General features: G+C 51.2%; 1 protein-coding gene across 11 annotated transcripts in view; it reads right to left on the reverse strand.

The window, feature by feature from the left end:
- Window positions 1-14,174, reverse strand: part of DIP2C (disco interacting protein 2 homolog C) — a 408,190-nt gene that overhangs the window by 69,215 nt on the left and 324,801 nt on the right. For all 11 annotated transcript variants that reach the window (XM_053225170.1, XM_053225168.1, XM_053225171.1 and 8 more), the window contains 6 exons: window positions 10,033-10,142; window positions 8,721-8,801; window positions 3,225-3,348; window positions 2,659-2,780; window positions 1,523-1,634; window positions 1,326-1,435 (listed from right to left, as the gene is read on the reverse strand). In XM_053225170.1, the coding sequence (XP_053081145.1) occupies window positions 1,326-1,435; window positions 1,523-1,634; window positions 2,659-2,780; window positions 3,225-3,348; window positions 8,721-8,801; window positions 10,033-10,142 (659 nt within the window). The remainder of the gene's footprint in view (window positions 1-1,325; window positions 1,436-1,522; window positions 1,635-2,658; window positions 2,781-3,224; window positions 3,349-8,720; window positions 8,802-10,032; window positions 10,143-14,174) is intronic.

Consider the following 14,174-nt stretch of genomic DNA (forward strand, 5'->3'; position numbering starts at 1 on the left):
TTCTCCGTATATACCCAGAAGACCTGAAGAGATGTTCGTATGTCTGTGTTCACAGCAGCAATGCTTACGAGAGCTAAAACTTGGAGACAACCCTAGTGTTCGTTGAGGGATCGACGGACAGGTTAAATGCGGTACACACATTCAACAGAATATTAACTCAGCCTCAGAAAGAAATTCTGATGCCCTCAGCAACACGAATGAACCTCCAGGACATTACGGTGAGTGAAATGAGCCAGTCACAAGAGGACAGTGCACATGACTCCACTTCTACGGGGTCCCCAGAGCCATCAAAATCACAGAGATGGGGGTGGGAGTGAGAGGGGATGGGGAGTTATTAATAGGTAGGGAGCTTTAGTTTTAGAAGATAAGATGAGTCATGGGGATGGATGGCAGGGAGGGACGGCTGCATGGCAGTGTAAGAATATTCAACGTCACTGAACCACACACTTGGGTGCGTTATTGTGGTAAACTTATGTCGTGTATGTACAACCACAATAAAAAAAATTGGGAAAAGGGTAGAGAAACAGAACTCAATGCAGTAAATGACACAAACTGAGTGGTCAGACCCCCAGAGGTGGGCAAAGGACTTCCTGAGGCTACTGAGGATGTACCAGTACCTTGGCAAGGACACTGCCAGAGCTGTGAGGGTCCTCATGAGGTGACGTGCACAGCACAATGAACCCATGAACAACACGGGTCTGTGTGCCCCAGCCCACTTACAGACTTTTTATAGTGCAGGACTGTAATCGTTTATGTTTCTCCTAATCGATTTTCTTTGGCTTACTCCTTTATGTAAGATGCAGTACACATTACGCTACATACCACGTACTATGTGTATGTGATACACACACTTGCATGTAACACGCCTAACATCATATGATATGTTATATAACACACAAGATAGGTTTCAACTGACTGTTTAGGTCACTGGTAAGCTTTCCAGTCAACAGCAGGCTATCAGGAGGAGTCACAAGTTGTACGTGGATTTTCAACTGTGCAGGGGGTTGGCGCTCCTAAACACGGGTCACGGCATGAGCCGTCCTCCAGCACACAATAACAGAACCCACGGCAAAAAAGCAAGAAATCCCAGTGCACACAGTTTCACAACAGAACACGGGGATTCGAAAGCCAGCAAGGAAGAAACACGTGCAGTGTTTTATTAGGGGCTGGTGAGGCTGTGTTTACACACACACAGAGATAGTTGGGACATTCGGAAAGAGTCGGCTGACCTAGGTAACTGTGGAAGTGACCGTGCATCTTAAGGCCTCAGTGAAGTGCAAGCACACACCCCTCACGTGTGCCACCGTGCAGACCGTGTCACTAACCTTCACTCCAGCCAGCATCCCCGTTGTGGACACACTGAAGTCAAGATAAGCTAGCGTGTCTGGGTTGGAAGGTTTGTAGATCTGGGCAGGCCGTTTCTTTGGCAAATCGTCTGGAGCAAAACAAAGCCATTAGCATGTCTGAGCCAACGGCAAAGCAGACAAGCAGGTACAGGTGTCTGGCTGGTTTGAGGACTGACCTGTGTCCAGTATGGGGGGCCACGCCCTGACGTCTACGGCCGCAGCTGCCTCCCGGGACCGCAACAACTTACAGATCAGCTGTGTTGTCATCAAGCAGGCAGAGCGACTCACCTGAGGTGAGAGAACAAGTTGTGGAGGAAGGAGGTGAGCGGTCGCGCACGGCCAGCTGCTCACCACACACCCCGAGGCCAGCGGCTTTCACAGCGGGCCAGGCTGCCTCCCATGGAGCCAGCATGATGGCCAGGATGTGACCGCGGACCCAGAGCTCAGACACGGAGGCCCCTGGAAATTCCTGGAGCTGAGGAGTAGCCATGGTTATGAGCGTGCTCAGAAAGGAGTGTCCCAACCAACCACTCTGTCAGCTCTGATCTACAAAAACCACCAGGTGTCTCCACAGATGCGGCCACGACTTTCTAAACAGAGAAGTGGCCTGGGCAGTACTCCCACACACCCACAAAAAGAATTCGCGTGTGCTATCCCCAGACTAAGCTGTCCCTCGTGGTTTCTCCTCCAAGGGGAAAACCTTTTTCTAATCCTCTTCAACTTCCCCAAGCATAAGAAAAGTTAAAATAAATCTGTGCTTTCAAAAAGGAATGGGGCACTTCTAAATCTTCAGCAGAGAACTTCAGAAAAATATAGGACTTCTTCATCAGTTTGGTGCAAAAAACTCCCACTGTCTTTACAGACGCCCGTGAGAGAGGTCACTTTCTTGAGGGCCCTGCGACTCTAATGCATGAGGGAAGCCACCCCAGCCCCTAATGCCACAAGTGAGTGAAATCATGAAATCCCATTTCCAGAACTAGATGGTAGAGGCCGCATCCTCCCCACCAGCCCCAGAGCTAGCCCTGCCTTGGTTCTGCCATCTGGAAGACCTATGCTTGGACCGGGGCACAGGTGGGAGGAAGAGAACCCTGGGAGGAGAACCCCAGGGGGAGCAGGAGGAGGACGAGCAGGAGAGCCCTGGGGTGGGGGGAGGAGGAGAGCCCCAGGGAAGAGGAGGAGGAGAGCCCCGGTGGGGGGAGCAGGAGAACCCCAGGGGGAAGGAGGAGAGCCCAGGGAGTGGGCGGAGGAGGAGGAGGAGAACCCCTGTGGGGCGGGGAGTCGGGGGAGCCCCAGTGCTTCCAGGTGTGGTTACCTCCACGATCATCTTCACGGTGGGCAGCGTGGTGGCGATGTTCTGCGGGTGCGGGGGGCGGACGGTTATGGGCACGCAGCCCGCATACAGGCAGCCGTAAAAAGCTGCAATCAGGTCTATTCCTAGACAGGAGGAACGCGTAAGTGCTCAGGTGACAGTCCCCGGTGCAGAGGTGCCAGCCTGGGGCTGCGACGGGAACGGACTCTTGTCTGTGCTGTCAATTCCCGCCGCCTGTCCTTTCGGCACGAGATGCCCAAGCGGCCCAGGTGGCTGATTTCTGTCATTTCTCTAAGGAATTACTCACCTCTATCGTCACCAGTTTACTGAAGGATTTAATTATTGTTGCTTAAATGAACTACCTCAGACATCGAACAAAACAAATTTGGACACAAATGTCTTTGCGAACTTTCGCCCTGTGTATGACCTCAGGAGGCACCCAGCATGCAGCACCGCCCTGCAAGAGGCCACAAGTAGACCCAGGGAGCCACACAGAGCACGATGCCGGCTGCCAGCTAGGGCGTGGGCGACAAGGTGCCCCGCACGCGGCCGGGGAACTGCCTTCTCACCTGGTGGGTAGACGAGAGCCACGTGGTCCCCGTCCTGCAGGTGCCCTCTCTCCAGTAGCATCACGGCGATCTTCTCGGCGCGCTTATGCAGCTGCACACACGTCAGTGAGCTTGCGATGGCACCCTGAGGGTCGCAAGAATGAGCAGGTGGGATTTTTTTAACGTAACAGCTTTACTGAGATGTACTGCAGGTACCAGCCAGGCACCTTATTTCAAAGTCACACTTCAACGGGCACTGGTGTGTCCCCAGAGCTGTGCGGCCATCCACAGTCGGTTTTGGCATGCTTTGGTCATCCCCCAAAGACCCCTATCAGTGGTCCCTTCCCTCTCCTTCCCACTGGCCAAGAAGGGCAGCACCAAAGAGACATCTAGATGTACTTGTGTCAACAAAAGATGTTTTCAAGAATAACTATTTCACTTAAAGAATAGCTAAACGTACCAAAAAAAAAAAAAAGTCAACCTGGTAATTCTGGGACTTTGGTATAATTGCCAAGGGCAGGAAAAGTCAGTGGTGACCCAGCAGGAAAAATAAAACAACTTGAACACGTTTTTAAGAAACACCACGTTAAAAGTCGAGGTCAAAAAAACAAATGAAAAAAGCAACAAACCAAAAAAATCAGTAAAGTGAAAAACGAACTCGTCAAATTCATTTTATGTAGAACATCACACACATAGAAACAAGTGGAAAACACATTTGGATTGAAAAATACCTTAAAAGCACTGTTGTTGCAACTTCTTACTAATCTCCAATTATTTCAAAGTAAACAGTTGAGGAAAATAAATAAAATCTAAACCCTGCTCTTCATGATGAAACCCTATATTAAAGCAATTGACAGGGTGAAGGGCAGGTCGCCCTCTGTGTCTCGGGCCAGGAAGACTCCACGCCACGGAATTTGCGACGACACCGTTTGCTCCCACAGATAGAGCGAGCCAGCAGAGGCAGGAGGAACAGCAAGACACGGGTGATTTTCGGGGACTCTGCAGGTGCGGTAGGCGTCCTGGACCCAAAGGTCATGTGTGGAGAGAAAAGTCCAAAGGGAAGGGCAGTGAGCGGTGCTAGTGTAGAAGGGGGTCACACTGTGTGAACAGAAGTGACCAGGCCCTTGGGGTCCCTTAAAAACAGGCAGTGGTGGCCTAGCAACTGGAGGTGCTGGGAAAACGTTAGAATTCCTGTCAAAATGGCCTGTTTGTTGGAAACACCTGCTCTGGGTGGGGTGTGTGGGACCACCTTTTATGATCAGGATTACAAACACCAGTGCTTGATGCTTGCCAAAATCATCCACAAGATAACTGGTTGTTGTGTGGAGGTCCAGGAAGCAACTCATTCCCCTTCATGACCTGACCCACAAGCAGCGCTTGGGACTGCAAGGGCTCCTGCCCTTTCCCACCGGCTGGGACTGGTTTCTGTGGGGACAGGTCAGTGACGAGTCTCTGAATCGAACCTTCTCATCGCACATTTTCCTTGTCTTCCAAGGAAGGTTAAAAAATGAGAAAATGGAGACACGCGTAAGGTGAGAGAGCCACGGCAGAACGTGGCAAAGCTGGGTAACCAGACAGACCCGGAGGCTGAGGTGCAAGATGCGGCCCAATCGTGAGAGCTCGGTGCCCCCAAAACCAGGCGCTCCCAAGCACCCACTCCTGGAGACCACACCTGTCCAAAGGAACTGAAATGAACACACTCACTGAGCCAAGTGTCCTTTGAACATTTCAAAGTGAGATGGTACAGCTGATGGGGAGGCCCAGGACCACCTTGATCCCCAGACTGGCGGTGGGGGGAGCCCATCCTGCCGGCCGAGACACTCACGCACCAGCTGTCCTGGAGGACAGCCAGCACTACCTTCCTGGCCATCAGACAGGCACAGCCACGATGCCGGTGGGTGGTGGTGTGCCACGGTGGGCAGGGCCAGCACAGAGGGCTCATCTGTACATTACCACTGAGCTCCGCCCTCCTTTCTGTCCCCACCCTCTGGCCGCCGGTATGGTCTGCTTGTCTTAAGTAGCAAATATTCCCGCTCTGGGCTGTTCAGATTCTGGAGCTGACCTCCTGAGTTTCGGAGATCCGATGCCAATCCCCTATCAATGATCAATTTTTCCATCACGAGACAAAACCTAAGAGATTGTCAGGTATCAGTGGCTCAGAACCATTAGCCTAAGCATATCTGAAAAGATGTTTTGGCCCTAGTCTGTGAAAATTCCCACTGACATACTTAAAGGTGAAATTTAATTGGCATGCTGTCCTTCAGCCCTACTGATCTCTGAAACAGCTTTCACAACACCGTCTGCGGTTCTTTGGGTTTACGGCGGTGAACAGACAAGCCCCCGCCACAGGTGGTAACCATGGGCGGGGGGCGTCCAGTTCCAGAGTCAGCGATAGGGAGCCTGGAGATCCACACTGTCCTCAAGTGTGGACAAGATCCACACTTGTGGATCCTCAAGATCCACCCAGAAGGTGCCACTCTGGGGCCAGGAGCGCTGGTTCCCAGGCAGTCCAGAGCCTCTCTCAACCCCCCTCCCCCACGTGCAGGGTTGAACATGTCCATACCCCGCCTCTCACGAGCCCACAAGGGCACAGGCCACACCCAGCCCCAGATTCCCTGGGGGAGCTTCAGCACAACCCCCACCTCTGGGGAAATGGCCCCGGTGCCAGCTCTGCAGAACGCGAACAGCCACGGGCGAGCAGTCCAAGAAGTGGCAGCCCAGTAGCCCTGGTTAGCGGCTGCCTGGCTACCCCATCCCCAGCCCCAGGAAAGGGTGACGTTTCCAGAGAAAGAAAGTTCTAGTGAGACCACCTCACTGGAGAAATCAGGGCTGACTTTTCCAAAAATAAGTTTTGGGTGCAATCATGACAGAATCCAACCCCTGTTCTAAAGTCAGCAGATTTCAGTGTTAGGGACTGTGAATTTTGGCACCACTTTAAAGTTTTGTATTAGGTTAAAAAACAAATGAAAAAAATACTAAGGAATTAAGAAAAAGCCAAATGTGATTTACATTTGAAAATTTGAAGGAACTGTTGTAAACAAACAAACAAAAAGTTACAAAGAATCGGCTGTTTGTTAAAAGGAGTAACAGGTGGTCTTTTGTATGGAAACAAGCTCCAAAATGTAAGTTTTCCATGATGTGCAATCAATTATGTCCCCATGTCCTACTATAAATCTGACATAACAGCTTGTGCTCTATCGACAGCTCTGGCCGTGGTGAAGAGCGTACGAGTGGACACTGTTTGCAACAAGAAAGCTGCTCTCGTAGGTGCCAAATGGTTCACCGGCTTCTACGAGCCTTGTCACGTCGCCAAATTCACAATCCACAGAATGTGCCACACAGGATGGAGGCGAGCCTGAAAACGTGGTGAGCCACATGCTGGGAAGACAATGGTGTGGATACACGGAGTTAAGTTAGACATCATCAGCATTTAACCTCACCGGTTTCCATCTTTTTAAAATACTGCTTTTAGAAAACGTGAAACGGCATGTGTGGCTTGCACTATACTTCCACGGGATAGGAAGGGTGACTGACGTGGAAATTACAAACCACCACCATAAACATGGTGATTACGACCTTCAGCCACAGCTGAGCATTTGTTGTTAAGTTCTACGTGGGGCCGGGGGTGGGGGGGCAGGTCCGACCCTTAGACAGGCTCAGGAGGCAGCTGCCTGCACGTCCAGAGCCATGTCCAAAGGAAAGCCACCAGTGAGCCACCTCTCTGTGCTGACCCAAAGTGGATTCATTCATGGCTCTGATCTCCTCCCCACCCTGTCCACTTTTCTGTTTCTAACAAAGCCCTTTTTCGAGTGACTCATTTTCCCAAACGATCCAGGGTCTAGCTACAGCAGATGACCATGACCATGGGGTCAGGGATGGGAGCACCATCACCCAGACCAGATCAGCTGATGAGGAGTCCAGTGTCCCGGTGTCACCCCAGTCGACCATCTGAGGGCTCTGCCCCCATGCTGCCACTCCTGTCATTCTATGGGGTTAGAACAGCTCTGTCTTCCTCCCCTGCGGGGGTGGGTCATCTGTGAACACGCCCGGATCATCTCTGAGTCTGCGTGTGTGTTGCAGGGTGGTCTCCTCCTCCTTAGGCTGCCTATTTGTGCCTCCAAGGGGTCCAGGCAGATTCCACCCCCACTGTAAACGGGAGAGACCATGGGGGCCACACTGGGGAGGGTCGAAAAGGTGATGTGGACCTGTCCCTTACTTTTGCGCAGCTTAGCGCTTACGGAGGACACACCACACCCAGCGTGTCGGCACCGCTGCAGCAGCTGGGGAAACTGTAGCTGAAGGGACCTGAGAGGTCCTTCCCAGGACAGGTGACAGTCATCACTCTGGAGGGCCACTGAGAGACCACGGAGGAGGAACAGTCCCCAGGACAAATGAATGCTATGTGTAGAGGGTGGAGAAAGTCAGCACAAAAGATTAAGGAGAAATCAGGACGGCATCACAGAGCCGAAGACTGTCCGCTGGGCAACACTGTCAGGAAAGCTGAGGGAGGAGCCAATGGAGGAAAGAGAGGAGAAAAGCAGGGTGGACATGTTTCAGGGCCTTGGGTAACTGAACAGACCCTCAGGAGCCCAGGCACTATGCTTCCTACTGCAGCACACCTGGGAGTGTAGAGGAGTCAATCCAGGGAATGGGGTCCACTAGGCCCTAACAGAGGTCAGGGAAGCAGGAGCACTTTCTAAGACTCTTCCTGGGGGACAGTCTTGAACAGACACAAGAATAAATGACCCACCGGGTCACCTCAGCCCACACGGCAACTCAAGGTCATCAGAGCCTCCGTGGTCACTTCCAGGAGCCACATCACATGGACGCTGGCCTGATGACTGGGTATCCAAATGAGAAACCCAGTTACGTGACTGGCATTGCCTTTTACTGGTCTCTGATCTATTACTTTAAATGGCAAGAGGTACCTCTGCACATTAAGATTTTGGTATTTTGCAACTCTGAATAGCCATAATTTCTGACAACTGTATATACCCATACTTGTCAAGAGACCTATTTCTAGTTCTCAGACTTTATTTCCACAGCAGAAAAATAAAAGTTAAGTATATGAAGGCTTTCGCATCTAATTTTACTGTTAATACTACTTGCTAGTATATATAAGCCCTTATTCTTAAGTCCTCCTGTGAAGCAATACTGAAGAGCTTGCTTTTCCAAAGTGAGATGTCAACACAAACCTTAATTACACTTGGAAAATAGAAAAGACTTTCGTTCCCAAGGACTGAAGTCTATAATGAAAGCACAACTTCTTACTTACAGGAGAGTAGTTCACTAATAAGAGACAAAAACGTGCCACAGATCTGACCCATTCCCTGTATTTTGGGGGGGAAATAATGCAAAAACGATACTGCTGTAAACGATCCATAAAGATCTCAGTCAAAATAGCCACAGATAAATAACATGAAGGACATCACATAGGACTGAAGTCAAAGGGTTACGGTGGGAAGAAGACAAAGCCACAAGACAGCGACCGGGAAATTTGAGTTCAGCGTGCCTCACCCTACAGTTGAGCAGCGTGTACAGGACGTGGTCGGGGGTGGTCTGCGCCCTCCACTGCAGGACCTCCGACAGAAACAGGAACTGGAACAAAGCACAGCCGTTAGGCCCCGGCCATCCCGTCACCCTGCGTTCAGATTTAAACTCACACCTCTAGATCAGGCTAGCTTCGGTGCTTTCAGGTGACTTAAAGCATCGCTTTTCCATGGAGGAAGGAGGGCCTCCCTGTCACAATCAGAAGAAGAATCCGGCACTTACAGGGTTTTTCCTGCGTGACCTGGATTCCCATGTCTGGCTGGGATTCGCAAGTCACAGGGGCCGGCGCCACGCCTGGTCAGAGACGTCTCCCCACAACCTGCCGAAGGCTGGGAGGCGCATTCCCGGAATGCAAGGGGCAGCCAGCACAGAAAATCCCTTCCGGCCTCCCAGAAGACGGTGATTTCTGGGGGCTGTGATGGCAAGATCAGACCTATGCTGCTTTTGAACTGGGCTCTCTCACACGTGTTGTTTCCAAATGGTCATTCCCTGAGGTCTCCCAACAGCACTGCAAATCACACGGATCACTGTACCCTACCGAGTCAGTGTGGAGAGGGAAGGTCAGCCCCACCTCAGGTCTAATCACAGGAAACACCTGGGTAGATCCCTTAATCCACTTTTTTAATAGAAATGTACTCTGAGGTCTGAACATGGTAACCAAGTGCTTTCAATAAACGTATTTCTATTTGTTACCAAACTGACAATATTTTAAACGGTTGACTTTGTCATGTTTCCTGGTAGCTCATACAGACAGGGGTCACCTTTTGGTGAATCATCAGAGTCCTCAAGTCTGCATGGTGATAATGGGGAACGCAGTACACGTGACAAAATGTGACATGTATGTTGGGTGTGGCCCCAGATTTCTCCTCTAGCCCCCGAGGTCACGTTAAGGACGCCAGTTTGCCAACCCGGGTTTCTCACTTCTGTTCTCTTGAATTCCAGCAGTTAAAGGGCCGAAGCCTTTTGCCTCGAGGCCGTCTGGGTGTCACGCCAGGGCTGGCAGGCTCATCAGGAATGAGCGCCCCAGGATGCCAGGACAGAGCGGGCCTCGGGCCTCAGCTCGTGCGCGTGTCTCCTCCCACCCCCTTGACCCTGTGCAGTGTCCCGCAACACGGCACCCCCACCACACACATCTTTGTGGTGAGACCATATGGACGTGCGTGCAGGACCGGGAGGGCAGGACGCCCAAGTTCAGGGGCGGGCGCTGAGCTGGCCGTCAGTGTCGTCTGGAGCAGTGTGCCGGCACAGGGCTCGGAGAGGAACCCCGTCCGCCTCTCACCTTGCGGGCCTGATCATTGTCCTCTATCTGGCCCAGGTCTCTGCCGCTGGCCTGCGCAATCCTCTTCCCAGACACCAGGTTCCCCACCATCACAGAGGCAGGGCCAATTTCTGGAAAGAATGTGAGGAAACAAGTCAACTTAAAACATGACCGCGCACCTCGGCAAAGAGCTGGCTCCGGGGAAACCCTCTGAAAGGCCGAGCTCTGAGAAAATCTTATCAGAACAGGGCTTCCAGTGCGTCCCAACAATGAGAATGATGGCAGACACGAGCGAGTCTCGATTACAGGGTAAAACAACGTTTTCACCAGATCCCGGTGGCGTCTCCCAAACCCACTGCTGTTACTCTAATGCCAGTTGGTGGGATGCTGCGATCTGTCCACTTGGATGATTGTGAGAAATAATGCTGAAGATAAGGCAGTAAACCGTGACGTGTCTCCCTGCGAAGCAGTCAGGACTCTGGGATCACCTGTATGGTGTTCCCCAGTGTCCCTGCTTGTCACTGAGCGACCACCGACATAAACTATTGCGCATTTTTTATAAATACCTTTATAATGCAGGGGGTTACGCTGCACGGGCACAGTCACCTATCTCACTGACGGAACAGCTCTGGGCTCTCGCTGGCCCCACAGAGATACAGGAGACCAAGCCCAGAGGCTCCTGTTGAGCCAAAGTTCCTCTTACACCACCATTACAGACTCAATTACCAGCACTCTGTTTATGAAACATTTCACAAGAAAAAAACCAGATGCAATCTAGTCTGACAGCTTTCTCTTCTGTTTCAATGAAAGAAACAAGTTTCCTAAAAAACTGCAGAAACTCTTTCACAATGTCTAGCTGCGAGAAATCCTGGGCACCCCCCAGGTTTCTCAAAACACAATCATTCACTTTGTTTTGATCACACACACGTATGCACGTTTACCAGGGAAGGGTCAGCTGTGAGTGTGTGTGACACAAATGGCGGCAAGGAGTCAGGCAGGGAGCTTAAAGAAGGGAGTGGAAATAACAAAGACGTCAGCCACGTGTGTTTAGTCCGTGGTTTAATAAAATACAAGTTGAAGGTCACTACCGAATCAAATTCTTGTTTCACCTTTGCCAAAGGCCACCTTACAAGCTTCTGAATCACGGCATATGTTGCCTTCTGTTATTGCACACGGAGAGCCGTGTGTCAGCAGGTAAGAAAGTCTTAGGTTCAGGTTCAGGGGCAGAGGCCAGCAGCTGCCGGGATGATGACCCCCAGGCACCCTGGGAAGATGGGCAGGGCACGGGCTGACGCCTCCAGGTGACATTCTTCTCTGCAGACACGTGCCCATCCAGAGTTGGGCTGCTGTAAAACATTCAACGTTTTGGGAGAAGGCAGGCACTTCCAGCAGGACTGAAATCGGGAAAATGGCCCATGACACAGATCTCTGGGCCCCTGCTCACTGGCTTCATCGTAGGCAATTTGTAGGCGCCGTGACGCTGTTTCTGTGGAATCACAGAATACACCTTCTATGCTCTGCCACAGCAGGTCTGAATGGTCAGGTGTGGCAGATTGGGACTGCCTGCATTTTTCTCAGCTGGTAATAAAGACACTGCAACAGAGGAGCGGTCTTTCCACATTTAACAAGATGAAAAGACAAGGCAGCGTGGCGTACGGGGAAGCGAATGTGGCTGCTGCGTGGATGGTGCACAGGCTCAACCTGGAGCCCAGCCGACTGGCCCTCCGCTTCCTGACTTGGCGTCTGTGGCATTCTCCTTGGTCCCGGGGGTGGGCAGGAAGGCTCTTCTGAGAAGCCCATCTGGCCTAAACTGGCTTGAAGTCTTCTCCGTAATTTGTTAAGAATTCAAACTAGGGTGGGAGAAGCACTATTCTGAGGTGCCGGCAGCTTGCCCCTCCTTCCCCAGGGCTGGTCTCTACTGGATGTGAAGCTCAGACCTCACATATTGCTCCCCCGAGGTAGACTTAAGAATTACTTTTTTCCAAATGGTGCTGGGAGACAGGTGCTTTCCTGTGGCATTTATTTGCAAAATCTGTCCCCCTCCCAAGAACCAAGGGTCTCCCCCCGCTTGCCAAATGAGGTGGGTGTGGTGCAAGACACCCTCACAGACTTCACCGCCTCAGGATTTGAAACCATAAGGTTGAAGAGCGCCTGGGTGGCTCAGTCAGCTGAGCGTCTGACTCTTAATTTCAGCTCAGATCATGATCCCAGGGTCATGGGTTCGAGCCCCATATCAGGCTCTGCACTGAGTGTGAAGCCTGCTTGGGATTCATTCATTCTCTCTCTCTCTCCCTCCCTCCTTCCCCTGCTCCTACACTTTCTCTGTAAAATAAAGTAAAACATTAAAAAAAAAAAAGGAAATTTTAGGTTGAGATGGACCCAAAAATAGGTACTGAAGTTCACATTTGCGTTCTCTCCCTCCCCTCCCACTTACAGATGCAGAAATGGGCAGGTCGGGAGTTTTATCTCAGAGTTGTCCTCTTCCTATTACTACCCGACTGTGTCATGCAGGGGACACACAGCACATATTGTGTCCTCTGGGTGCAGAACCTGCCAGCCCGGCCACACTCCTCCCCTTCTCCCCAGCAGGTGCAGTACTGTCTGCGGCTGCTCCCCCTGCTGCCCTCTGGCTGCTCAGATACTCTGTGTCCCAGGGACTGTTAACACTGGGAGCTGTATTTCAAGTTGGTAAATACTGTTGGTACCCCAACTAATGGGTTAAAGGGCTTTTTTAATTTATTTTTTTTAACGTTTTATTTATTTTTGAGACAGGGAGAGACAGAGCATGAACAGGGGAGAGTCAGACAGAGCGAGACACAGAATCTGAAACAGGCTCCAGGCTCTGCGCTGTCAGCACAGAGCCCGACACAGGGCTCGAACTCACGGACCGAGAGATCATGACCTGAGCCGAAGTCGGCCGCTTAACCGACTGAGCCACCCAGGCGCCCCAAAAGGGCTTTTAACATTTTGTGCTCCGTTAAGATACTCTCACACACACGTTGTTAGCTCAGTAAATATGAATTCATCTGCTAAAAGAGGCAACTAGATCATCTACAAACTAAGTTTTAGGAGCTTTGTTTCAAGCATCTGGCAACACCCTCATGGAAAAATGGCCTCACTAAATGCTTTGGCCACAACAAGTACTTGTTCACAGTCTGTAAGTGTCTTTTCCAAAGGAGACTTAAAACTCACCACATCCAATTCCCTCATTACATTTATGGAAACTGAGGCTTCAGGGAAATGTCACCTGTCTGAGGTACGTTATAGGTCATTAGCTGAGGCAGGGAAGTGAACCAGCACCTCATGCTGTCATTAGTATTTGTTAAAAACAGCTTTTATTCAGGGGCACCTGGGTGCCTCTGTCAGTTAAGCGTCCGACTCTTGATTTCGGCTCAGGTCGTGATCCCAAAGTCATGGGATTGAGCACTGTGTCGGGCTCTGTGCTGACAGTGCAGAGCCTACTTGGGATTCTCTATTTCCCCCTCTCTCTCTGCCCCTGCCCTGCGCGCTCTCACTCTCTCAAAAACAAAGAAGTAAACAAACATTAAAAAATAAAAAAAGGTTATTTCCTTACAATAATCAATCACATAAAGCTTCATTCACGATGCTGCAGCCGTGATATCTAAACAGCCCCAACCTCCCAGCTCATCCTTTCTTCCCAGAGGAAGAAGGCTGTCCTCAGGTGCCCCAACACTGCTCTCGAGCAAAGCACCTTGGCCTTTTCATTCAGTCAGGTTTTGCCTTGACATCCGACAGGTGCACTGAGCCCCGTAGTTCTGGAAGCACATCAGGCCTTTGCAAATGACCCCCACCATGAGTATCTGTCCTGAATTCTGCCGTGAGCTTCCCTGCACCCGGGACCACTGGTGGCCAGGCCCCCAGTGGAGGTGTCTGATGGTGAACGGAGGTGGGCAGGAGACAGGGAGAAGTCAGTCACTGCCGAATGTGTGCAAGGACACACTAAGGAGCCTGCCACCATGATCGATTCCATTCACAGACCCCAACACACCCACATGGAGCCACTGCTCTGACCTTCCCACGGCTGTTTATGCCCTGAGACAATAGGAGATAAAGAGGTGATTTTTCATCGTTTTGATATGCCCACAGAAAGGCAATGCTTTGTGTTCTGGGGGGCTCGTCACTTGCAGCCAGTGTGCCCGCAA

This window comes from Acinonyx jubatus, chromosome B4 (genome assembly GCF_027475565.1).
Source record: "Acinonyx jubatus isolate Ajub_Pintada_27869175 chromosome B4, VMU_Ajub_asm_v1.0, whole genome shotgun sequence".
Taxonomy (NCBI): Eukaryota; Metazoa; Chordata; class Mammalia; order Carnivora; family Felidae; genus Acinonyx; species Acinonyx jubatus.